The sequence below is a fragment of the Haemaphysalis longicornis genome, unplaced genomic scaffold, assembly GCF_048455015.1.
Source record: "Haemaphysalis longicornis isolate Haplotype H1 unplaced genomic scaffold, Haemaphysalis longicornis Haplotype H1 scaffold_1, whole genome shotgun sequence".
NCBI classification, from domain to species: Eukaryota; Metazoa; Arthropoda; class Arachnida; order Ixodida; family Ixodidae; genus Haemaphysalis; species Haemaphysalis longicornis.
Window position 1 is genome coordinate 299015890 of NW_027526203.1, and position 26885 is coordinate 299042774.

The 26885-nt window shown below is 47.2% G+C and overlaps 1 protein-coding gene across 4 annotated transcripts in view; it reads right to left on the reverse strand.

Annotated features, from left to right (window-relative positions):
• The window catches only part of LOC144148956 (inactive dipeptidyl peptidase 10-like), a 541623-nt gene that overhangs the window by 238008 nt on the left and 276730 nt on the right, over nucleotides 1-26885 (reverse strand). For 2 of the 4 annotated variants that reach the window (XM_077680542.1, XM_077680534.1), the window contains exon 1: nucleotides 21963-22128. The exons of the other annotated variants lie outside the window; for them this stretch is intronic. In XM_077680542.1, the coding sequence (XP_077536668.1) occupies nucleotides 21963-21995 (33 nt within the window). In that variant the 5' untranslated portion in view covers nucleotides 21996-22128. Of the gene's footprint in view, nucleotides 1-21962; nucleotides 22129-26885 lie in introns of those variants that run through there. 4 annotated transcript variants of the gene reach the window in all.

Below are 26885 nucleotides of genomic sequence, written 5' to 3' on the forward strand. Positions count from 1 at the left end.
GAACTCAGCCTCAGCTCAAAGCCGACGTCTGACCATGCTTATAGAATGAATTTCATCATCATAATCGCTAAATGTGTGTGCTGTCAAACTATATTTTGCGCATTACGAGAGGTCCGTTAGGTGTGCAAAGACATCCCATTGTTATGTGGCGTATGACTGATGTACCCTTTGTGAAATCCATTGTGTAAAGTTGGCTTTCCTGCAGTGTGTTTCACTCGGACATCAACGCCATCAGTGAGGGGTAGAAAGCTTCGATTTAAAGGAGTGCGAAGGACACCAACGTTCAACGTTTGCGTTCAACTTCGGGTACTTCATCCAGAGAAACGAGAAGCATGACACGTATTGCATGCAACAGTCTCGTATACATAAAGGCGCGTGCACGTTATACGACGCACTTTCCCAAGCTGAAACCGCGGCCCAAGCGAGGCAGACCGCGTCGCTCGCCGGTCCAGCGCCATGTCGGACGTTGAACCGGTGCAACTCCAGGCGATATGAGTGGAAATCAAGGGAAGCGTTCACAGCAGTTTTCGCATGCCAGGTAAGCATTCATATGTTACACGAAGGATTTGCGAATCCGACCTCAGAAGAGCACTTAACGTCTAAGCTATAGTCGTCTCGCACGGGGCTGTCGAAGTTCCGGGAAGCCGGACAAGGACGTCCGACGCATCCATCCGGCTGCCGCGCGCAACACATCAAAGCACACGCAAACGCCTCGTGGCGCAAGCGGCGCGCTCACGCGCTGCTTGCTTGTGCCTCCTCGTGCGCTCGCCGGGCGAAGAGGAAATCAGGCGGGGGTGAAGTAGCCGGCGAGCTTGCACGCTGCGACATTGTGCAGCGACATCCGGACACGCGATGTTGGCAATGCATACCGCATGAAACAAACCCACCACTTGCACGCGCTTCTCAAAGATTACAGCAAAGAAAGTTGCACATGCAAAAGGAAGTTCGGTATTTTTCTTTTTTGCACTTGCGAAGGAAACCTCGGCCACATGGTAAAACACTTCAGACAATATGGACTTGCTAATCTACACCTCAGTGCACAGGACTTATTCGCTCGTATCGATGAACAGCAGACCGCTCGGTAAATGCGCTGTATAGCCAATCCAAGGCATATAATGCTGCCGCGTTTCAGCTTCAGTTTAATTAGGTGTCACGCAGTTCGCGCGTAAGCAGTTCAAAGCAACTGCTACGCCATCTATATGTGCGAGTACATCCTTACAAGAGGCGCACATGAAGCGCGGAAATTGTAGAATGCACCGAAAGTTTGAAAGCTTACTGAAAGTTTCGGTAACTTCGTGACATACCCACATCCAGGAAGTGCAGATAATCCAAACCGAGACCGCGGTGCGCGCGCGGGCCGAAACGCGAGAAGAAAACGCGCATTGCGGAGGTTACCGTCCATTACCAGACCATTGTTTCTGCAACCACCGTTTCCTCGGTACACTCCAGGTGATCGTAACAACTCGATGGGTAGCAAACGTGTGGACAAAAACATGAGCACGTCCCCAACCACACTGGGGAAAAAAATCGATGACTATTGTACGCTTCTCCGGTATACTCAAACTTCTGAGCAGCCCCACCTGCGGCAACCCACCTGATTTATGGACTGTCTTGGTATCACGATGAGTATTGTATGGTGTTGCTGGTTAAGTTTTCTAATAAGGAAAAGCTTCACTTTTCTTGAAAATATTATAGAAACAGCACGACACTTTGGTTCAGCAAAAAAAAAAAAAAGTCGATTTGGGAATTCTCTCTCACCCGTTCCCTTACTCTCGTCCCCACCCCAACGCCTGATCAGAGGGAGGGCATGCGGGCTAGCTCAGATCCCCATGGCCAAAAGGACTCGGCTGGCGGCCACCGCCGAGGCGCTTCTTGAATGAAAAGTCCCCTTATCGCCATGGTTCCCGTCCACGAATTCTATGTTGAAATAAAGTGTGTTCATTACCCTCCTCCGTCGCGTTAGCATAACAAATATGGCAACTTTGCCGAAAGCTGCTTTTAATTATAGTATAGCTAATTAGAAAGGAAAAACAAAGGAAGGTGACGTCCCGAGGTACTTTCCCGCACCAGCATAGTGATAACATCGCCTGTACGGACCGCGAATTCGTTAGGATTGCGAACTTATAGCATAAAAACTGGCTTGAAATTATAAAGTTTTGTCTAATATTAAGGCAATTTAAAAATGTCCCGGCTCAATAAGTACCGTAAGACAACAGTAACAGCTGGTTCTACAAGCTGCAGAAGTCAAGGACGCCGCGCCATCCATGGGGGATTTGTAACAACTCGAAAGCGTCAAAACTGAAAAAAAAAAGGAATAGGGAAATTAGAGTTACAGTTTTCTTAGTCTCCGAGTGTTGACAAATATAAGCTTGAGCTTGATTTTCATCGCTCCCAACAGTCGAAGCAAGCACCGAAGAAGCAAGTCCCACCATTACACAGATGAAACGTATGCTCCACAGAGTAAAACGGCGATAGCCAGATTTCGAGCTCGTGTTGTATGGCGCCGATAGACAGATTCGACATGCTAACTGGAAGTTCTTTTTGATTTTTACCCCCAAGAAGGTGTTACAGGGCCTTTGGGTACACGATAAACAATTCAGAAGAAGGTAACTTGAAATCTCTCCTTTCAGGTGCATAGTCATACATATAAGTGGAAGCAGCGCTTCCCACTCAACAAAACTGTATTGGGGTACGAACTCTACAGTATTTCTAATTTAAAAATTGAGAATTTTGTGACGGAAGATGACAAAAATATCTCCGCCATCGTACGCCAAGCCACACCAGTATTTTTTTTTCTGCCCATCTCCTTCTGGGGCCCTTTTTCCCTCACCCCCACCCTCAGCAGGGAAGCATGTAGGCGATATTAAAAGCACCAAAAAACTCTGCTTTTTCATTAAAGAGTCTTCTCTCTCTCTCCAATCAGAAAAATTGTATGTTGTCTTCGCGGTCCCTTCACACTTGCCTTCAAGTTTTTGTTAATCTTGTCCCCGAGGCAGGCAGTTATAATTATAAATCGCACGTGAAGCAGCTAGCCTGCACTTCTGCTGTAAGGGCCAGCGTTCGTTGGGTGAAGACTTCGTCTGATGATCCACGCTGTATAAGCTATCACAACTATATAGGCACGCGGCACAGTCTCCACATACCCATCTAATAAAACGTATGAGGTATTTGGACACTGGTCTCGGCATTTTGGTAAGGATCGAAATAAGTTTATCCGTCATGTCGAATCTAAATGGACTGTGTTCAACTCAAATGACTGCTCGAATACTCTGTTTTTTTTTTAACTGACATTATCTCCTGCGTGAGGGCTGGCGTTCATCCAATAAGGGTCCGTATTTGGCGTAATTTGAAAAATAGCGCAACTGCCGGCTCCATTCTCGCGGTAATCCTGACGTAATATGAGGCTAATTCGCGAGCTAGAAAAGACTCCAAGTACAGTAATTTGTGGTCGCTCCCAGAGAGGCCGTTTGCCCGGAAATCCTTTAACGCGCAATAAGAGAGAAGCAAGAACATTGGAAACGGCTCTGTTGGGCTGCAGAAAATTCGCCGTCGGTTAGCGAGCCTCCTTTGTATTACTTTTAAGTTGCTTTAAGCTGCCGCTGCCAGGGCACCTCATCAATTATCAGGACACGTATCTCGTATTTCCGAAAGCACCCAATTAGCCTTATCCGGGATATATCGCTCCGAGAGAGACAGCTCGTTCTCCGTTTCTGCCGCCCTTCCCTCGGCGCGCCCGATGACCTATTAATCACCCCCGCACGCTGCTGCGAGGGCGGAAAGCGAAAAAGAGCCGCAAGATGACAGAGCCCGCGACAGCAGGGACGGTGCGCTGTCCGTGTTCATTAATTCCTCGGGCCGTGTACACGCGACTGTTCCATAGCGCCGCCGCTCATCCGGCGTAATTTGGCAAATGCGTTCGCCTAGCGTGAAATGTTGTGCCTCTCCAAAATGACCGGCATCGGCGACGTGCGCGGGGTTTCGCGCGCTGCCCGCCGCATTTCGCGCCGCTCGCGCCGCGAGGTTCAAGATCCCGGCAGGCGCCCGTCCCTGCCTCCTCTCGCCCGTCTCCTAGCTCGTTCCCCGCAGCTGCCCGCCTCGAAGGGGGTTGCACGCTCGGGTGCGCCTCGCGCTTCAGGGTACACGCACGGGCACTGCGTCGCTCCCCGGTGTGCTCGCTCCCAAGACCCGCGGCCTGAGCAAACTTTTTGGAGCCCGTGCGCGAGACACATGAATCGGACAAATGGGAAGAAGCCCCGGCTCTGTGTGGACACTTCGCTGTTGCTTGCTCGGCTGGGTGAATAATTAATCGGCGACGGAGGGAAGCCAGGCGATAATGTATGTGCAAGCCCAGAGCTCGGCTATAGAAAAGACGAATGGGCCATCGCGGACACCACAACAAAGCATACTGCATGCTAAAATGAGAATGCACCTTTGGGCTGGGCTAATACTGCGTTTATCCTGTATATTTGTAGCCTGCGGTTTTATTGTATCTTGGAAAATACACGTGCTGAAACTACAACGGCTACACATGCGTGTTTTTTTTTTTTTTAGACTCGTAGAAATGGGATGTTTCATCGTCGTGATAAGCTTATTTTTGTCCACTGGAGGTCGAAGGTCTCCCTCACCAACGTTACTAGAATAGTAACGTTGTCCCTCACAGACCGATCACCGGTAGGTTTGGCCGAATATTACAGCAGGGTGGATTTGCTGGTGAAGGTTCCAGGGATATTTTCTGTTCCAGGGACACTTGCTTGTACGGTTGAGCCTGTATAGTGTAGTCTCACTTGTATCCGATCAAGCGATACCTTCCGAACCATGCAGCCCTCCAGATCTGGAAGTATTATCGGAGGGCAGGAGCTGTACCAGATTTTAAGATATCTGTAGACAGAAAAGTTACGAACCCGCCACGGTGGCTCAGTGGCTAAGGCGTTGCGCTGCTGAGCACAAGGTCGCGGGTTCGATTCCCGGCCGCGGCGGCCGCTTTTCTGATGGAGGCGAAAAGCAAAAACGCCCGTGTGTTCGACATTTCGGCGCACGTTAAAGATCCCCAGGTGGTCAAAATTAATCCGGAGTCCTCCACTACGGCGCGCCTCATCGCCTGCGTTGCGTCGGCGCGTTAAACCCCACAATCAATCAATCAAAAGCTACGAGGACAGTTAGGCACTCCTTATGATGCAGTGAGTGTCCGACTTTAGTGTCCGATTGCCGAACGCATAGGCCGGTATTGTAGGCGCCGCCTCAGCGCCCGAGATCGCTGCGACTCATGTGCCGCTGGGTGAGGCCGTGGTGCGGCGCTCGGAGTTGCGCGACCGAAAACACGTGTCCTCTCAGAATCATCATTCCTTTCCTCCCGTCTTTTTCTTCTCTCCTTACTATGATTAAGAGCTTTGTCCAATCGCCATTCGGCAGGCCTATATACCAAGTTTGCGTAATTATAGCGCGCCCCCGATCGTAAGGCGCAGGTACGTTTACCCATGAGAATATATATATATATATATATATATATATATATATATATATATATATATATATATATATATATATATATATATATATATATATATATATATATATATACAGAAAGAAATGCCGGCAGTCTACAACGCCAAATATTGCATAGGGGAACGGTTAGACTAAATTTTTTACCGTTAGTGACGTCACATTTTTAAAAAAATTATTACATGAGAAAGAAAGAAAGAAAAACACGCGCCCAGAGTGGGGACCGAACCCACGCCTTTCGATTAGATCTCGAATGCCTTACCAATTCGGCATTCGAGATCTAATCGAAATATACATGTATATATATATATATATATATATATATATATATATATATATATATATATATAATATATATATATATATATATATATATATATATATATATATATATATATATATATATATATATATATATATATATATATATATATATATATATATATATATATATATATATATATACATAGCAGAGATGGAATTCTTGGCTACTGTTTAAATATTCAAAAACTTGGGTGCGACCACTTGGAAAACACTAAGAAAGACTTTATTTCGACAGTTTCGACCAGGCCACTGGTCGAAATAAAGTTTTTGTTAGTGTTTTCCAAGTGGTCGCACCCAAGTCTTTGATATATATATATATATATATATATATATATATATATATATATATATATATATATATATATATATATAGCCGAGCCCGCTTATAAAGAACCTGAGCGTCACGCGGCCTCCGTTCGTTATATCCCGAAGTTCGTAGTAAATGGTCCATAGTAAAAAAATGTCAAAACAATTTATTTTTTTCGCAAATAAGTCCATGATGGCTGTTTGTTTCTGCAGTGCAGACTTGATTAGGGCGGTCTCCAGTTTATTTAGAGCAGCCGCGTGATCTTCGCCTAGGCCCTTGGCGTAAACCAGTTGTTTAAAGGAGCCATGAAGACAAAATACAAGTTGAGTTTATTAGAAAGACTGCTCAGCCCCGATAACAATGATACCAATATCATCGCAATCTTCGAACTAACGGATATATTAAAGAAAACGTGTTAAGCCATGGCGACCCCCTAGCCAATTTCCCGCAACTTTTCTATGACGTCATGGAACCTTGTTTGTGCGATTGGCGGCTGCCTAACTGACCTGTCGCGACGACACATGACTAGACGTCTGTAATGGGGCCTCTAGTTCCATTTGACCGCATCACTTGAACGCTAACGTGCAGTTAACGCACTGAAAAGTATGTTTTATTGTTGGCCCGTATGACGTCATTCTTGCTCATAACACGTCACTGTGGCACGAAATTTGAAAGTTTTTAAAGAATTCTTGCTTTTTTTTCGTTAAAAAACATCTTTTGTGGCTCTAATGGAGCTGAGTGAGATACTGAATCCTAGTTCTTTCAAATTAAACGAAGTTGCATTTTCTCTTCATGGCTCCTTTAAGGTCCTCTGTGTATAGCCTACTGAAACAGGCGCGCTTATAGGCGCAGCCCCAGAAGTTTCGTCGTCGTTCGCGTCCCATTCCTCCGCATTGCTTCATTAGCGATTAACATTAACGATTCCTCCCCACTTCATTAACGATACCCTCGTCCGTGCACGGTTCCGCAGTGTCAGCATCTTCATCGGCAAAAACGAAATCGTCCCAGCCGAGGTCATGGCCACCATGTCGGAGTCGACTCGCTGCCACAAATCGCCGCCGGACTGACCATCGGAAGCATCAGGCTCGGCTTCAGGTTGTGTGTCGACGAAGCCGGCCTTGCGGAAACAATTCCGCAAGCAAGTGACTGTCACCTCCGAACAGGCAGCCTTCATAGAACTACAGCTGAATACAGCGAACCTCGAAGCGGCAAGTTGGCTGCCGGGCGGTCAACAGCTATGACCAAGCGCTCCACAATGCGGGGTCTATACCATGCCTTAAAGGCACATATTATTCCCAAATCAAGCGGCTGCACTTTGGAAGTGGTATTGGGTGGCAGGAAAAGCAGGGTCACTGCCGTCAGGGAAGTTGGCACGTGGTGCGCAGAGCAGTTATCCATCCCGAGCAGCACGCGCCTGCCTTCCTCTGCATGTCATGGTCGAACTCGCTCAGCCAATCCACGAATAAATCGCGCATCATCCAAGCCTTACCGTTGTGCCTGTAGCGCACGGACACATAGCCCCAAAAGCAACGCGGCTTTTTCGGCTTTCCGATGACGAAGGGCACGCGGCGGTCGCTGCCATCCATGTTAGTGCATCGAAGAGCTGTGACGCGCACTTTGCTATGCTTCCCGCCAGTGCATGTGTCGCCGTTCATAGCGTGCGTTTTATCCGGCAACATCTGGTAAAATAACGCAGTTTCATCTGCGTTGTAGACGCCACGCTGCGACATCTTGGTCACTTGCAGACGCCGCCTCGCCGACTATCAACTTAAAAATAATGCCGTGCCGCACCTTGAAGCGATGTAGCCAGCCATTGCCCGGGGAGAAGTAAGGAAAATCCCGATTTGCCCATTTTGCCTGCGAGGAGGTTCCGACCTGCGCTGGCAGAGCTGGGCAGAGGCCGTCATTTCAACCCACATCGCGGCGCCGGCCGTTCGCTGTAACCGATCGGCAGAGCTCAAAGATGTTCGTTGTTCGTGGGATTTTATGCCATTGAAATAACGTTTTTTTTTGACGGTCACGCGCGTTTTGCTCGTTATAAGCGGAAGTTCGTTTTAAGTGGGGCCGTTATATGTGGGCTCGACTGTATAGGCAGAAATAAGGGAAGGCAGTCAAGAAAACCAAGGAAACCAAAGGGAAAAATGTGGTAGGTCAGATATATTTTTTTGAAAGAAAGAAAAAAAGTGGAGAAAAAATTCCCGCCGGGTGGGATCCGAACCCACGACCTCCAGAATGCGTGGGTTGCGATCCCACCTGGCGGGGCATTTTTGCTCCACTTTCTTTCTTTCTTTATATATATATATATATATATATATATATATATATATATATATATTGTAAACATGTCTTTGTTATCATCTGTGTATGAGTGCGATCCTTCTTTCTCGCCGAATAAAATAGTTGGAAGTTAGCCCCTGTCTCGTCTACTCTGTTTCATCGTGCGTGTTTTTTTTTTTGCGCTTCTAATCATGACGAATGATCACCAACTAGCCCAGCAAGAAGTTATTATCAACGATTTTTCTGGCCAGTGGTTCGTATCCTGCCCAGGCCAGTACAATGTAGTAGCGGCGAAATGTAGGGCAATGTATCGAATCATGTTCTGCATCTTCATGCTAATTACGTTTTACGGTGGCGTCATGTGTTTCTCTTTCAGATGCAGCTCGACCTTATTTAGTCCAGCCGTGCTTCTAACTCGGAGCGGCGTTGAGGTGTCCCAAGGAATCGACACGGGAGAACGAAAACAACAGCGCCACGCGTATAGGCGGCCATAACTCCTGTCTCGAGACAGGCACGAATTCCTCACGTAAGCAATGAGGCAGGTGCTAGGGTGAGCGGATGTAAAAAAAATAAGGTAGGCGCCCGTTGATTGATTACGTGTTGTTTAGTTGTGGACAGGTGTATGCGCGTGTTATCGTGCTGCAGGCAGTGTGCTCTGCATCTTCTGTCTTTAAATTTCACCGCTTGGCCCTCGAAAGACTTGTTTCGTATCAGGCACGCACGGTTTCGGAGCCAGATTTAGACGAACGAGCACATTCAAGTGTTCTAACTAGCGACATTTTTGGGTGTAACTATAATTTTATGCGGAATTATTTAATTAAATTGGAATTTTTGTTCAGAAGCAAAACGTAAGCTATGAGGCGCGCCCTATATTGCAGGCCTAGCAAATTACTTAGGCCTACCGCGGACATTGAAGATACCGGGAAATTCCCATCGTCAGTCGCAGTTGTCTTTGTCTAGCATGGACGGGGGGTGGGAAGGAGGGAGGGGGGGAGGGGGGTAGAGAGCCGACAACGCCTCGATAACAAGCCACACACCTTACGCCAGCCGTCTTACCGCGGTATTATGAATCTTTCCTCCCCTCGAGCTTCAAGTGGAGGAGATCCTTTAAATCGATTTCCGCATGCATAAGCACTGCGAAATCCTCCCCTCTTCCGAGCGGAAGGAGCAAATGGCGTGGAGGAGGGACTGAGAATACGGCCCTTCATTAGTATACGTCCACTGTCCACTGTCCGTCGCGGGCTCCGCATCGTGAAGCTTTCTGACGTGTTTTTACTAAGCCTGCTATGGTCATTCATATCAACAGGGAGGAGAAGGTAATGGCGAGAACGCGCGCCAGCTGTGGGAAATAGTGCATCGATCAATACCCACGTAAGCACCTAGCCAATCATGGTAAGCGCGGTGGCAAGGAGTGGCCCGAGAAACAAAATGTAGCCCGAGAAACGAAACTATGCGGTGGATACGGCGACTGCTGACGATGCAGGTAACTAGTAGCACTGGCAGTTGTAGTCGCAGCGAAATTTGAATGAGAAAGCATTGAATCCCCATTACGCGAAAATCGGGCGTCCAGCATCGGCGTGACCTAGCGATAGTCCCAAAAATTGCCGATGGCGCAAAGAGACCAAAAGTGAAGAAAACTGGGTGGATTTCCGTGTAGGTTACAAACCTGGGGTCTACGGATTGCCAGTTCAATATGCACCCCCTGCACCACGTCCGATCCTTGCTCTAGTGAACTAAAAGTGGACCTACTTCAATCCATTGTGGCCTTCGGCGTAGAAAAGTGTGCTGGGGACATGTACTGGGGCCTACGGGAGCTACTTAAGGAAGCAGCAAAGCAAGTTTACACCCATGCCGTTCATGTAAGGCTAACAAGCTTCAAGGAAAATACAACGTTGCAGAGGGAGAGGGATAATGACGACGGTAATGAGAGGACGCAATCGCACCGCTGGAAGCTTACTGGAGTCATTTTATTATGCAAATTACAAAAGTAGCGAGCCATATTTACGCGAATAGCGGATGCGTGTGGCTAACGAGGTCGATTGGCCAGGCCTCTCTGTCATACTCAGAAATAATAATAAAACGACGAATAATATACCTTGGTAGCGAGTATAGCTCACGAACTTTGATGCACGCCGAATGACATCCAGTTCTCGTAGTAACTAGAGTTGACTAATAGTAAAGGTACCACATGTAATAACTAGGTTAATAACTGGGGCCCGCAATTCTAGGTACAAAAAATTGCGAAGTAGTCGCTTACGTTCTAAAGAAGTCTAATTAAGCTACAACAACAAAATATACGCTCTTAGACAGAGACTCATAACAATTATGAGGTAGTATCACTGCATCTAAGCCGCTGACGACCAGATTTAGTGCTTAAATGTACTTGAGATGGACAGAATGAAAAGTAAAATAAAATGACGCTCTACGTAGTCCACTAGTGCGCACTTTCCCGCTTAGTGCGAAGGCGCTATATTTTCGTGAAGCTGGGGTCTTTCGTATTCAAAGATGGCTCTTTTTTATTAGTTTTTGCCGGTCCTGCGAGAGTTTGCACGCCACTATGTTACTAGCTGATGCTCAGGATATTTTGTTGTTTTCTTTAAAGCCGCATCTTTAATTCACACCCTACGAAATATCGTCATTGGAGAACCACCATAATCATCATAAACACATAGTGTAGGTGAACAGCTGTCGCTGTATGTCGGATCACCCTGGGGTGTCGGATCGTCGTCTTATTGTTCTTTTTTTCTGGGAACAAGAGTGTTTTGTTACAGCAAGGTACAAGGAAAGGGATAAAATAATCAGGATGAGTGTATATCTAAAATTATATATAGAAAAGGCTATGAGGTACAAAAAGGCACAAAATAGTGGAAAGGAAAACGGCAAGCATCGGCGGAAAAAGGAAGCAGAAAAGACGAAGCAAAGAAGACATCGAAAAGCTGCATGTGGGCGTTTGCAGACAAATGGCAACTTTCCAACCCGTCATAATACATGTGGCGAGGCAGTGAAGACGGGTGTCATCGGGTATTTGTCGACGTCGTACAAATCGCAGGCGATTCCAGATAAGAGGACGCAAGGAAGGGACACTTTCCGTGGCGTTGTGCCTATAGACCTAAATGGCGAGAAAGGAAAAGTAGATAGAGCTCTGTCATGTTGGACTGGGGTCGATTTATTGGTGATGCCCTTGCAGGTTGATAGCGCTTGTCACCATCGTTAATAATTCATTGCGAATGAAGACTGAAGCGTGTACAACTACAGGAAAAAAATCATGCACCTTTCCGGCTAACGACGACGATGGTTGAACGCGAAGCTTTCTCGCGACGGATTCTTTGGTTGTCGTCCGAGTTTGGACTGAATTTCGACCAAGACTAAATGCAGCAATCTGATACACGAGCCGGCGTCATAACGCGGAGCACCCAGGTTCGATTCCGGCCACTGAAGCGTTTTTATCTTTCACTTTACCCGGCGTTTTCGCGTCACAGACGACATCAGTGAGAACACCAAAGCTTCGCTCTCAGAGAACGAGCGCACGGAAGAGTGGTCGTCGTCTGCAATGGGACGTGCGGGCCGACGCACTGCTTTAACTCTACCGTTAGCCTTATCTACCATGCACACCTCGGAGGGTGAATGTGCTTGCATCTCGTACATGAGACAAAAATTATGCTCTGCAGTTGTAATCCGACTGTCGCCACTGCTAATTAACGCAGCGAAACTACACCCAAGTCGAAAGGCAAAAAAAAAAAAAAAAAAACAAAAAAAAACACCCACGTTTGCAGCAGAACAACAAAAAAAGTGTATCCCTTTCAAGCATTTACCACATTATTGACGACAGATAAACAGCGGCATTTTTAAACACGCGCAATCCCTGCGCGTGTACCGGCGCTCATAGGCTTAATTTCGTGTCATTTCCACAGTTCTGTAACTTCCTAGATGTTCTGGTGCACTTAAGGAAAAATCGAGCTGTTTCACTATAAGCCTGTGTTCTAATCGAGACGAAATACAAGGGCCCGTCTGTACGATACTTAGGCGCATGGTAAAGAACATCACGTGGTACAGATATAAGTCACTGTCCGCAACTGCGCCGCAATCCATAGCTCAGGTTCAGCTGGGTGCTTAAAACCTGAACTTGAAAACCAAGCGCCTCTGATAAAGCACAAAATCTGCATGTTTGAAAGGCGCGTCGAAGCGTTACTGAAATGTTCTTCCAATGTATGTGTGCGTGAGTGCATACGTGTACGTGCGGGTGTGCGTTGTGCGTGCGCGCGCCTGCGACGCAATTAAAATCGATGATTTTGGGGAGCGAAACAGATGAAACTACATCTTCTTTATTCCTACGAAATTCTTATTTAAATGCGATAACGAAATATTCGCAGTATTTCACACTGGCAGGCTGGAACTATAAACAGCCTTCGAACGTAGGAGCGAAATAAATCTCGGGTAAAAAGTGCGTTACAGCCGAGCGAAAATTGCTGCCGTCTCGCATTTCATTTGACGTCTTACAAAACCGAGTTCACTTCGAGCGAATGCGGGCACAACAAAGAGAATAAAGAAATCAAGAAGAGAAAGAACGGAAGCCGAGGGCGCAACTCCCCAACAGAGGTGGGGAGGGGGAGTGGGGGGCAGCGCCTGCGACTGCTTATAATGCGCGGCACTCGGTCACCCCTGCGTTGAAGCATAACGTCTTGTTTAGCGCTACTTTCCGTTTCGGAACCTAAGAACAGACACGCACCGCTGTTCGGATATCCACTTTGCGCGGGGTTCTGAATGTTTTATGAGTGTTGCTTGCTCCTCGGCCTCTAAGCGGGCCAATTTTTGTGCTGAGCGAATCTTTGTTGGTTATAACGGTTCGCCCTTAATTCAATTTGCCCTGTCGCGAACTGGAAGGAGGGGTAATATATACTGCGAGCGAGAAATGTTCCCGTACCATGTTTCATGAGCTTCTCCTTCAATCTTGGGCCGCATAACTGCGTCGCAAGGCGAACCGTGGCCATTGAAAACCGAATGTGCCCCCGTTCACACCGCAGGCTACCGAAATCGGCGGGCTTGGTTGAATGCTAGCGTCACAAAAGCTAAAAAATAAAAAAAGTAAAACACGAAAAAACAAGTAAAAAATGAAGTATTGTTTGTCGGCACGATAACGATTGGATTGTGCTTTAATTGCATGGTGATTTGTGATAGTATTCGGGAGTGTACTCGCGATTGTCAAGCGCCCTACTCAATGTCCTCTAATATGCGGAGGATGTGTTTCGCGCTAGGTATACTTTTGTTGCCGAGAACTGTACAGCCGGCTTCCTTTTACTTTCTTCTTATTTTGCGTGGTGTGTGCCCCGCGATTTTGTTGAATTTCACTTGCGTCGAGCCCTTTCGGTAAAAACTCGGGACAGAATCTATTCGCTCCCCACTGACGCGATTACAAATGAAGGGAAAGTGTGCCATATTTTTGGGAATGTATGGCGCTCTCATCGGCTCGCCGCCACGCCCCTACCCCTCAGGGACTGAAACGGTAGGTGACACAGAGACTAAACTAGGCCAAGAATGAGACATACGTATTTGCGCTTCGCTTTTATTCCCGCGAAATAACACTTTTCTTAAGTTAAATCTTAAGGCTTTACTCAACAGCGTAAGACAATTCATAAAACGTTTCGCCACCTATGCGGGTGGCATCGTCAGTAACAAGCTGACCTGTAAGATATGCAACAACCTATTTATCAAGCGCACACGCGGAAGAGGGCCACGATTGACATTGTACAACGTTGGGTCACGGCGAATCAACCATGACTGCATAAATTTTGGGTGGCCCCAACGCTGTTCGCTGCTAGTGTTTTCGTGTTGAGATAATCTCACGCGTGACCATTTTTCGAACAGTGATCGACAAATTCCGTCTTTGCACGTGTAGCATTTGCAGTCTTGAAAAGGTCTCTCTCGTGCTCCGTCATTTGAGTTCCTCGTAGCCTCCCAGTCTCTCTGACGTACGATGCGTCGCAGTCCTGGCATTCAACCTTGTAGACTTTGCTCGTTCGTCGGGACGCATCCTTAGGTTTCACTGGGCGCACGCGCAACCATTAAAGGGACACTGAGCAAGTTGGTTTCAAACGAAAGTCTGACCTTGCCATAGTCATCGAACGTTGATGAAGTGCTGAAAGATGCCTTAATTGCCGAGAAAGCGCTAATCAAACGCTGATCAAACGTGACGCAAACAGCGATTGCGGTCGCTGTTTGCGTAACGATAAACCGGAAGCAAGCTAGGCAGCAATTATGTATAGCGGTATACAGAAGCAACAGAATACAACGCTACCACGTACCGAGCGGTTTGGTCAGTGTCGGTGAAATCAGTCGTGCTTCCTCGAACTCCCACGTACTTTGCAGTAGAGTGAACTAGAATACTTGCAGCTCCGGACACTAAGCAAAATGTCCCCTCATGGGACCCGTGATCAGCAGTGACGCTTTGTTGAAGAAAAATATATCGTCCTTTTGAGGGCCCGCGATTGTCGGCTTCCAACCAGCCGCTCGTCCGTAGCTCGCACGCTTCCTCGAAAAGCGGTACCGTCGCATTAAGTATAAACGAGTAGCGCCATTCAGCGGCAGCCAGACAAGACGTTGCGCACGTCTGGGGCAAGTTTCGCGGTATAGCGGCGGCACCTGCCTTCCCATTTTCGCAATTTTCTACCTTATGTAAAAAGATCTACGCATAGGAGTGGTATATTCGTGTTCTCCGTGAGCTAATCTATCGATATAGAACAACTTGTATTTTGGCTTCAGTGTCCCTTTAAACGACGTGTGGCCCCATGGGTAAATGAGCGATGGTGTACATCGTTGTGGCGAAAGCTTAATTTGAGGCTTCTCTGGATGCCGTTGTGAGTTGCACTAAAAAAGTAAAGCAGTTCGCTCAACGGGAAAGCCGTCGAAGTGTGGAGCAGTGATTCGCAAGAGGGGCTGTGGCACCCTCCCTTGAAAAGTTTCTGTATCAGCCTGGCGTTGACACCAGAAGTAGTCAAGAGAGGGCGCCGCAGACCCGGGAAGCTGCGGGGAAGCTCAAGAGAGTGCGTAGCACGTGACTACCCAGTGTGCTGTGTCGTCGCCAGCCCACCCAGAGGGCACCACACTGCCACAAGCCTTGGGACTCGAGATCCGCGACAGCGCCACCAGATCCACGTTGGTGACGACGTCGAAGTATACTTCGAGACTGCGCCAGTGGTGGTGGCGGACCCGGCAACCAGGGCCCAGAGACAAAGGTGCTGCACACGGTGACACTGACCCATAGGGAACCCCGTAATTCGTGCAGGCAGTGCCTGCCCTATGCCATGCCTATCCTTCGCTCTGATAATCTCCTTCCTGTAGATATAGTTTGAAGCGACGGCTAGGGTGCCAAAGTTGTGCCCTCCCGATACAAAGGGGATAGTCACATCATCATCATCATCATCATCATCATCATCATCATCATCATCATCATCATCATCATCATCAGCAGCAGCAGCAGCAGCAGCAGCAGCAGCAGCAGCAGCAGCAGGCGTATAAAGAGACACTGGATTGCGTTTTTATTAGTTTAAAGTAATTAATCATACGGCATCCAAATAGCTTTACTCTGACCAAACACCTGGAATCAGTTCAGAACAAGACTGCCAGATTTATTTCATCTTCTTTCTCATCATGCAACAGCGTTTCCCTTTTAAAACGCACACTCAATCTTTTAAACCTTGACACTAGACGCAAGTTTTTGCGTTTGTCATTTTTTCGACCTTTATATTTTGGTGATTCTTAATTCGCGGCTACGCACGTTCTCCCTGCGCATCACATTTCCACGCGCGTTGATCACATTCACAAGGCATCGCCCCTCTTCGCAAGAACAGTCAAGTATCGAACTTCCCCCCTTTTATTGTCGATAAAAGAGTAGAATACGTTACCGGAATGCATTGTGCCAATAAGGGAATCTGCTTCATTTCAGAAAGCCCTTTTTGCCTATCTCGAGTCAAGAACTGTGCATTGATTGTAAGCGATTGTCCAATGTTGAAAGTAACTGTTGGATATACGCGACTTAGATCCAATTTTAAACCTGCCATGTTATCGTTCAAGTTCACCTCCATGTACCGCTTCCTGCGCAAGCCTTTTCTCCATTCTGTTGCATGTGTTTTAAATATTGATTGTGTAAATCCCCCCCCCTATGTAATGCCCCTCGGGGCCTTTATGGCATGTAAATAAATAAATAAAATAACGTGTTAGTTCATGATGTCTTCCTTATTTTTATATTGTTGACTACTCATTCGCGACCTAGCAACGGCAGACCCCGTGGCAACGGCGCAGCGCAAAGATCACCCCGAAGATCACACTTTGCACGTGACTAATGAGCGCTTATGTGGCGCAATGGTTGATTGATTGATTGCAGGGTTTAATGCGCCGACGCAACGCAGGCGATGAGGCGCGCCGTAGTGGAGTGCTCCGGATTAATTTTGACCCCCTGGGGATCTTTAACGTGCGCCGAAATCTCGTACACACGGGCGTTTTTGCTCTTCGCCTCCACCAGAAAAGCGGCCGCCGCGGCCGGGAATCGAACCCGCGACCTCGTTCTCAGCAGCGCAACGCCTTAGCCACTGAGCCACCGCGGCGGGTCTTGTGGCGCAATGGGATATACGGCAGCTTCGTAGCGTGAGGGACCCAGGTTCGACCCCGACCAGGGGAAGCGGTTGTTTTTTCGAAGCCTCTGCTTGGGTGCGTGACGCTGTCACCCCGGACGAGCTACGACGACAAGCCGGACCCCTAAGGTGCTCCACACTTAAAAGTATGAGAGCGCACAGGGTGAGCGGTGATACCCTTGACATCGCTTACAATCAGAGTTCGCTCGGATAAGTGCTGTTCGGACTGTGACAAGCGTGCACAGACAATTTGTGCGGCGGTTTATTCGTTTGTCCTTCTTCGCTAGCGAGACAGCCGGCAATATCGACATCGAAAGGGGTTCCATTGTAAAACTGCGTACATAGGCCGTAAGTTTTACTTGCTCATGTGCACCATCTTGGGCCGAGCGCAGCAGACCCACGGAAGCGAACAGAGCGCATTGACAGTTTTTTGTACTTACAAATGTTGAAATGTTCGTCTTATTTTCTACCAATTTACTTTCTTACTTTTTCCACGGTGCTTTCTACCAATCAGTGTGCCGTAGGGCGCTGTCATACCCCTGAAAACTGCGCAGTGCGCAGCCAACTGCAGACTTGTTAACATAGACAGATGGTTCGTTGAACTGGCAAGCAGCACAAGATTTCCCCTGTTTATCTTTCGCATTTTTCTTCGGATCGTGTAAATACTGCTCTGTGTTTATTCGGAAGCCTGCGTTTCGGGAGGAAACGCCTGTATTGGCAAATGCGTGTATAAACGGCGGCATTTGCTTTAGCAAAGTACGGTGACTCCATAAGAGGTAAATGATACGCGTTTCAGTATAGCACGTTGTTCGGCTAGTTGGGGTTGTATCTGCGCGGAAAGGGCAGGACTAAGACAGGTAGAGTCCTGTCCTTCACGCTCAGTTTTTATTCCTAAAGATACGTGTTTCCCTGTTACGAGTCCAGCCCGACGAACAAATAGCGTTGAGGACGTACGCCTTACTTCTGACATGGTATCGACAAGTACAGACTTGTTGTGTTGTCAAAAAAAGAAAAAAAAGAAACGCAAATAAAAACATCCAACTCTACAGTCCTTGATTAAAGCGAAGCCGCCTGGTTACGATAAAGAACGTTACAGTAAAAAAAAATAGCGTTTAACTAAAATGACGCCATACTGTCACGAAGGAAAGCTGTATACAGCGCTTTATCAGAAAACTTTGCTTTTGAACAGAAATTCGCCCTTGTCCCGGTATGTACAGTGCGCAACACCCTTGTCTATAACACTGAGTTCAACTTCAACTAGTTACCTCTCAGAACTACGGACTCAAACTTGTCACAAAAAATGTTGAGGTCAAAATATATGGTTAAGACTTCAGAATGACACAATAGTTTTCTTCAAATGCTTTTCGGCCGAGGCAAGATAAGGCTATAAGTACGAAACCTGTGTTATAGACAAGTGTGTTGCCCTCTGTACGAACGGAGTAAAACAGCTGCCGCGCCTACTTCAAGAGCACCCGCCACGGAGGCTCACTGCACGCGAAGGCGGTGGCGTTTTTTTTATGGGGCAAATAACAAATTCCATGAGTGAAACTTAAGCGAAAAAATTTTACAGGGACGAGAAAGGGAACGGCACAGGCGCACAGGCCTGTAAAATTTTTGCGCTTAAGTTTCACTCATGGAAATTGTTCACCAACTAGCTCGTCTCTCCATTTTGCAAATAACAAAAATGTCTCTGTGCATGACTTCAGGAAAATTGTAAAATCCCCAGGAGGTTTCAACTAAACACCAGCCTTCCGTATACAGTATACCTAGAAGTACAGCCGAGAAGCAGTCGAGGGTGGCTGACGACAAAGCCGGCGCGTGAACAACAAAACGTGGAGTCCAAAAGTTCGGTGACGCTAGGCGCGCTTTACAAGAGGGTGTCTCTGCAGCCGGGCTGTTATTTAGTTGGTCTGTATCTCGCACATGTATTCCGGCCTACCTACATACAGAGGCGCATTAAAAATAACGGGTACTTTGCGAGGCACTTCGATTCAAATAAACAAAACAGGAAGCGAAAGCCGAATGGTTTTATTTCCGTCAAGTTCGCTACTCCATAGGTGCTTCCCGTTTATAGCGGCTATAAAGGGAATTTAAATACGACCGACGGCTGGCCTCTTCTGCTGTGGCTCAGCTGAATAAAGCAAGCGACGAGGTGGCCGGTTGCCTTCTTCTCTCTCTCTCTCTCTCTCTCTCTCTCTCTCTCTATATATATATATATATATATATATATATATATATATATATATATATATATATATATATATATATATATATATATATATATATATATATAAGGTTAGTAGAGACAGAGACAAACGAGAAAGACTTAGAAAATAAAAATAAGTTTACTGACGTTTCAGGGAGAGGACTCCCTTTCTTCAGAAATAAGAATTGGCAGTCAAGACAACCTCGGAAAGCAAAAGGGAGGATGTAGTACGTCAAGATAAAGAATTTGGAAAATAAGAAAGTGGAGAAAAAATGCCCGCCAGGTGGGATCCGAACCCACCTGGCGGTTATCGCACCACACCGGTATTCTGGAGGTCGTGGGTTCGGATCCCACCTGGCGGGCATTTTTTCTCCACTTTCTTATTTTCCAAATTCTTTATCTTGACGTACTACATCCTCCCCTTTGCTTTCCGAGGTTGTCTTGACTGCCAATTGTTATTTCTGTCTTATATATATATATATATATATATATATATTTATATATATATCTACGGAAAGAAATGCCGGCAGTCTACAACGCCAAAGAAGGCATAGGGGAATGGTTAGACTATTTTTTTACCGTTAGTGACGTTACATTATTATTTTTTTATTAATTACGTGAGAAAGAAAGAAAGAAAAACACGCGCCCAGAGTGGGGACCGAGCCTAACGAGCCCCTCATTTCCAAACCCTATATATATATATATATATATATATATATATATATATATATATATATATATATATATATATATAAATTTGCGAATACGAGAATACGAATGGGAAAGGAAGGGCTCGTTGATAAAACACAGAAAGGAAGGAGGCTAGCATCGGTACTGTGAAGGTTGTAGGTTCGGGTCCCACGCGGGCAGCATGTTTTTCTACACTTCTTTCTATCTTTCAACCATTTCAAAAGCTACATCTATTTCAAGGATAGGCGAACCGCCTTTCTCCTTTGCCTTCGTAGGCGTTATTGACTGCTAGCCTTCCTTTCTGTGTGTATGTATATAAATATACAGAAATAAGGGTAGGCAGTCATGAACGCCAAGGAAAGCAAATGAGAAAATGTGACTGAATTTCTGACTGAAACGAACTTGTAAAGGTGCGCTGTGTTTACGAGTCTTCCGTGCTATGCTAAGTGGTGCGGCTAAACCTGGACCCGCCTGCTGGGCCCCGTCGTACCGACGCGTGTTGCGACGCCCAAATCTAAAGTTTATTTTGGACCGCTAAACGCGCCTATTTATTTACCCGCTGAAATGTTTTCCTTGCATGGCCGGATTTTGTAATGGACACTAGCGAAGTAAAGTTACCTTCGGATATTATGAAGGAAGCACGGGATATTCTAGAAGAAGAGACGGGGGAAGTAAGTTTTAGCAAAGACAAAAGAAAATGCTGCCCTAAACGACATCCGCGCACCTACAAAAGAAAGGTGTAGTTGAAGCAAATTCGCCATTGTCCGGAGTTTAAACCTGGAACCGGTCTCATCATATCTATGTAGCCAGTCTTGATGCAGCTCAAGCTAGCTCACGTCCATGACTACGATAAATTAAGTTTTCATTGTAAGGGGGCATTCGTTGCAATGCATTCCAGTAAACGCAAATTGCACTCCTAAACTTTGTTACCGATTGGGAACCTTGCGGGGAAACAAAATCTTCTTATATACGTGATAAGCTGATGATATAAGTGCAAATGGTAATCACAATTAGTACGCGTGTTCGTTATTCAAGGTTGGTTTTCTGAAGCTACCGGAAAAAAAAATGAACACGTTCATTTAAAGAAAGACAATAGGGTGTAATAAATACGTACACCTTCTTTTCGAATTCGTTCAAAGCACCACGAACTTCTGTTCTCGTCAGATTGGCACGGGGGAGGTAAAAAAGAAAATGCCACTTTAGGAAAGGGCAGAAAAGCAGCGAATAAAGTACGGGAGAATGCGGCGCAGAGACAGGCAGGCTGCGGAAGGCTGTTCTGAACATTTCTCGGCTCTTTGCCTCCCGGCCTTTGTCACTGGTTTCGCTTCTTTACAACCATCCACCCTACTGCTTGCACTGTGAACGGCACCCTTATGTTAACCCGGCTATGCTATACGAATGGTTTGTGAAAGGTTAATTCTAACCCGCCTATTTCATTGAAAATGCTGATGCGGGTGGGCGCTAGTAATTGAAACATATTATAGGAATTCAAGCGCTTGCTGTCAACGACAAACGCGTAGTAAACCCGAGAAACAGCAATATGTGGACTTGGGTATTCACTCAGGCCTGAGGCTATTAAAGTCTAGGACGATGCGACGTAATTTCGCGCTTTTTCCAATGCTGTGTCCGGTGTGTTCTCTGGGTTTCCGTGCGACATACTTGTTCTTCCTCTCGCGGACAACGCCGTGCGGCTGGTCAACCGAATTCAGTAGACCGTTATATAAGAAAGACGTGTGCGCAGCCTCCGTGCCACGCATAGGAAAGCAAGGTGGACACCCCCAGTCGCTCGCAGTGATCGCAGCCAGCTGGGCACGCGTCTACCTGGCCGTGTCCCTCGGTCGTCAAGTGGGGCACGGCCCCCACACAGAGCGCAGATTCGAACTGGCGACCGAGGCCGGACGTCTCCCGCACGCGAGACCGGTAGCGGCCGGCGGTCGCACATCGCGGACATTGGCACATGGTCTCGCCGAGAGAGCATTGCGGCGAGACCAGGGGCCGATGATGCGTGGCCGTGAGGGACACGAAGGTGCGTTACCTCGTCGTCATAGATGGGGTACGGGTCCGCCATGGACGCGTGACAGCGGCGGGCAAGCGGCGGCGGCTGTGTCGAGTACGGCCCGGCGACGAGGTCTGCGACGTGGACAGGCCGAGCACGCTGCGGCGCTCACATCGCGCCGCCGCAGGAGGATTGTCGGAAGACGGGCGACACCTGAGCAGCCCCCATGGGCTTCGGCAGCGGCGCGGAGACACTCAGGGTCCCCGGGGTCGCGTGAGCGGCGTCCAGCACGGGGCCGGCCGGGAGCGGAGTTCGGCGTCTCGCGCCATGGGCGACCCGAGTCCGGACAGCGACATTTTCGAGGGCCGCGTGGGGAAGGGAGAAGGATCCCCCCGCGTGCGCGCCTGCGCAGAGAAGGAGCGCCGGGATCGATGGGATGGAATGCGCTTCAACCCTGGACCGGCCGGATGCTCCCGCCGCTATTTTCGGTCCGCCCGTCACCGGCGCGAGAAGAAAGCTCTGGCCGCCCGTTTGTTTGTGGCCCGTTTCTCCCCCTTTATGGCCCCACGCTGCTGGCGAGCAATGTCCGGGCCTGTTTATCGGCTTACGAACACGGCGGCGTCCCTGCAGGGCCGGCTCCGCTCGATGCGCACTCCTGGAGAAGTCCCCACTTTACGACCGCGTTGCGGCTGCCCTGGCCGGTGAGATGCGCTTGCGCGCCCAGGACCGCCAGGCTCCGGCGGCCGCTTATTAAAGCGTGGGGGTGACAACGACAACTTGGTGCCGACGGTGTGCCAGTTGCCAGAGGTTGATTAATGGACAGTCCTTCCACGTCTTCTTCACACACTTTCACCCGCCAACGCTCCAAGTGTAAGGCAATCCGTGATTCAACTTCACCACAACGCATCAGAGGGACCAATTCGCGCCTCGCACAAAGCAAGTTCGGCGAATTACAGCTACGTGCCTACCACGTGACTAAAATATGTGACCTGCGCTGTGGAACTGCGGCATGCTTGTATCGCGTGACGCCACTTGCATTACGTGATGCCAACTTCCGTGTCAAATTGTATGCTCGACATCGTCACTCGCTGAAATGTCATCGTTGGCTGCAAGGATTGGTCAGTTGAGCTCACTGTGGTGAAGCTGAGCCACATCATCGTCTTAGAGTGAACCACCATCATGTCGGCAACGAAGGGTCATGTTGTATGGAGGAGAACAGTAACACAAGACGGTATACCCAAAACAATGGCAATAGCGGCTAAATAATACCACTAACACAGTATAACAGTAGGCGAACAGCTAGCCAAAAAAGTATGGCACCAAGATACTACGCACAGCTCTAATAGGCGCTGCAGGAATGATTGATGCTGGCAGTTGGGCAATAAACGATGTGGCCCAAAGCAAACCGTGACGTCTGTATTTAACTACTCAAGCTCAGATAACCCTTAGGAATGTTTTTTGCCGTCCGTCAGCCATTGTCATCCCGGTGAGGTTTATTCTGGGAGGGAGGCGGGGGTGTCAAATAAGTAGGTACGATACCATAGTACTGACCTGAAGAAAAGAAATAATTGCAAAGTGCGAATGCACATGACTGCTACGATCCCTATCCGAAAGAATTTTTTACCGCCTGAGACGGTGTTAAAGTGATACTCTCAGTTAATTTATCCGAGAACAGAAATCATAAGGGCTCCAGAAAATTAACGTTAGGGGCTGGAAAGCGCCGCATCAGAAAAGGGTCTGGAATAATTTAGAGCACTCAGAACTACGAGTCCCCCAAACGCTGTGTTATTCTATTTGGCCTTGGAATACGGATTACACGGCAGAGCCTCCGAAGAAGAGCGCCCGTGCTTAGTTAGCTTGCCCGTCACTTCTCGGCGAATTATATTCACTGAAGTCGAGGGGAAGCATCTAGACCACGTCCTGAGAAAAATCCTTAAACTACATAAGGCGATACATTATGGGCCTAATTCATTGTCGAAAAGACGGCGACGTTGATGAAGAATGTTCAGGGGGCGAACCTGGTTTAGCTGTAAAGAAAACGGCCATCTTCTTGACAAATTTACTGAGGCAGGTGGCCCAGACACAGGACTTCCTTGTCTAACTTCCCCACCTTATGGTCAACCAAACAACTTTGACTGCTCCATTAAACGCTCGTTCATCTTTCTGCCCCTGTTCATTATAAGGGCCTTCCATAGGTTTTTGAGAGTTCACGGTAACTTTTGGCCACTTTTCGTAGTTAGGTGACGCAGTGCCTGGGCCAGCATCAGTTCCGGTGGTAGAGGCGCTTTTGAGTGATGGCGACAGGCCGCGGCCCGGCTCGCGACCATCCCTGCCAGGCCCTGTGACAGCAGGGTAAAAATGAAGTGCACTGCACCACGCAGGTGCTTCGCTTGCTGAAATCACATATTCTGCGCCGTAGTATCATTGCCAGCTAACCTGCCGGCTCTCCTCCTTTCCGCACTTCAGTGGTCGCTGAGCCCGATTCCATCTTCAAGTGTTCGCCCACTACTGGCTGTCGTCTATGCATTGTCCGGTTGGCGGTGATGACGTCTTTCCGCGCATGCTTGATGTGCACGGTTGATATACTCAATCGGGTGCAAGTAAAAGGGGCCCTGCAACACTTTTGATAAACGCTTTCACTCTTTCCTTCTCGTCTGGAATCACTGCAAAAGCTATAGTTATCGCCAGTACGGAGCGGCACTGCGTGATTTGCTCGTCGCACCAGATACGCCTTCCGTTTCTGCTTTGTTCTTGTGGCTTTATTCTTAAGGTTGCTATCGAAAAGCATTCATTGCTGCAACTGAAGGAAAACAGGCCAACAGCAGCTACATGGCCTTAAAGACGTAATTGGAGCCGTCGAAGAACGTCAAGATCAGGAAAGAGGGAAAAAGCTTTTGAGCGAGTTTCCAAGTTATCTGATGGGCGTAAGCAGTAATTTTTGGCTGAGGTGCTTTGCGACCCCCTAATGTGTACGTACTGGGTGTGTTGGGTGAATACATTCTGCAAGCACTTAAGATTTCAATAAAAGTCGAAAAAGTGTTGCAGGGTCCCTTTAATAACGGAGATAGCTCATGTTGTGTATCACCCCGCTGAAGCGAAAGACAGGGATGTCAACGCACACGCGTTTTGAAACGAGATTGCGCTTAAAGGGGCTAGAAGGCAAAATGCAAGTTTGGTTCACTCGAAAGATTGCCTCGTTAGAATAACACTGACACCACTTTCAGCGCAAACTTCACTAAAATAAGTTATATAATCAGGAAAAAGAGAATTGCCATGCGGCCCACTACCCCATTTCCCGCACTAGCTAAGCCCGGCAAAAGCAAATGCAACTAAGGCAGGGCTGATAAGCTTGCAGAACGAGTTATTTGCGTTTAAATTTAATGTATATTCTTTTATAGCATTAAGGATGGTGGAGTAAACAATGGAAGGCACGAACTCCCATGTAAACATAGAAGCACCAGTGCGTACTGCGTGCAATATGCTATTTCGGCGTCAGGGGCGTAGCCAGAAATTTTGCTCGTTGGGTGGGGGGGGGCTAAGATTGCACCTCGACCCCCTCCGTATGATTTTTCAAGGAATTACAAATATGTGTAATAAGTACATAACAATGAACTGATAATATACGTAACTATTAACTGAAAATAATGAACTGTCAAGAAGAAGGAAAAAAAAATATTTCATAAAAAATTTTATTCGCATGTTTCGTGAATTGTGGCAGAATTTCTATCAGCGTTTGTAATTTTCTGTTTTGTCTACACAAGAATAAATAGCACTTAAAATATATCAAAATGTAGAAGAAATATAAACATATATGCTTAACAAACATGGAAGCATGAAACATGAAGGCAAAGGACTAATTCATCTAAAACTAACAAAGCGTGGAGCGGACATTGTAATTTTGAAAAGCACGAAACAAATACCTTGTGGGTGGACGCTTTATTTTATTGCCGCTTTGTTACCCTGGAATCCTTTCTTCTTCATTTTTGCACACATGCAACAGTTAGGGAGAAATTTTAACACCTCTGCATTTTTATGGTTGTTTGTTTTCGGGTAAAACACGATTTTACCCGATTTTCACACCCGGAAAACGTTTCAGAAAAATCTGAGTAAACCCGATTTCTTCCCCAATGTACCTTCTCGAAATAGCGGTCTGCACAATCGTGCGCTGACGGTCTGCCATTCTCAACCAGTACCTGCTGGAAACAAGTCCCACAAACACAGCTTTCGAAGACATCGAGTATTGGCATAACTCTGTCGCTCGCTACCTCGAGCTGGCAAGGGCTACCCTTGTATTGTTGTGCATAGCTAATGAAAGCCGTGATGTCGAGAGAACTTTCTCCCAGCCGAAATACGTTCAATGATCGGACAGCTCTCCAACAGGTCTCGAATAGGCACATGTTGTGCATGCAGATGTTAATGTATGTAAACAAGGATTTGTAAAAAAATAATAAATGTTTCATTTCTTAGGAGTTATCAATGCTCTTTACTGTCATCATTACTGATTCATTTCCAAACAAACCCGCATTTCGGAGAGTATTTGCTAGAAAACCCTGACGTGCCCCCGATTAACCGTTTGAAACAAGCACCAATTTTAACGCGTTAGAGTTAAGAAGCTAGTTCTACCTTATGATAAAATAAATTGAGTGTATTACTTAGCGCATATGGAGATTTAACCCGAAAAGCCCCAATTTCAGAAAGATTTTACAAAATGATCCGATTTCTCGCTATTATCCGTTTGAAAAATAGCACCCGGTTTTTACCTCCCGATTTTAAAAAAGACATAAAACTCGAAAACGAAGAGCCCTATTGTATTTTATGACAATATATTGCGTAGGAGCGGCCTGTGAACCGTTGGGTATTGCGGATAATTGCGTCACACAAAAATACGTCAAAATGTACAGTTGTGGTGCAAAAAAGCGAGAGTATTATACTTCGGTCAGGGCAACGAAAGTCTCACTGGCC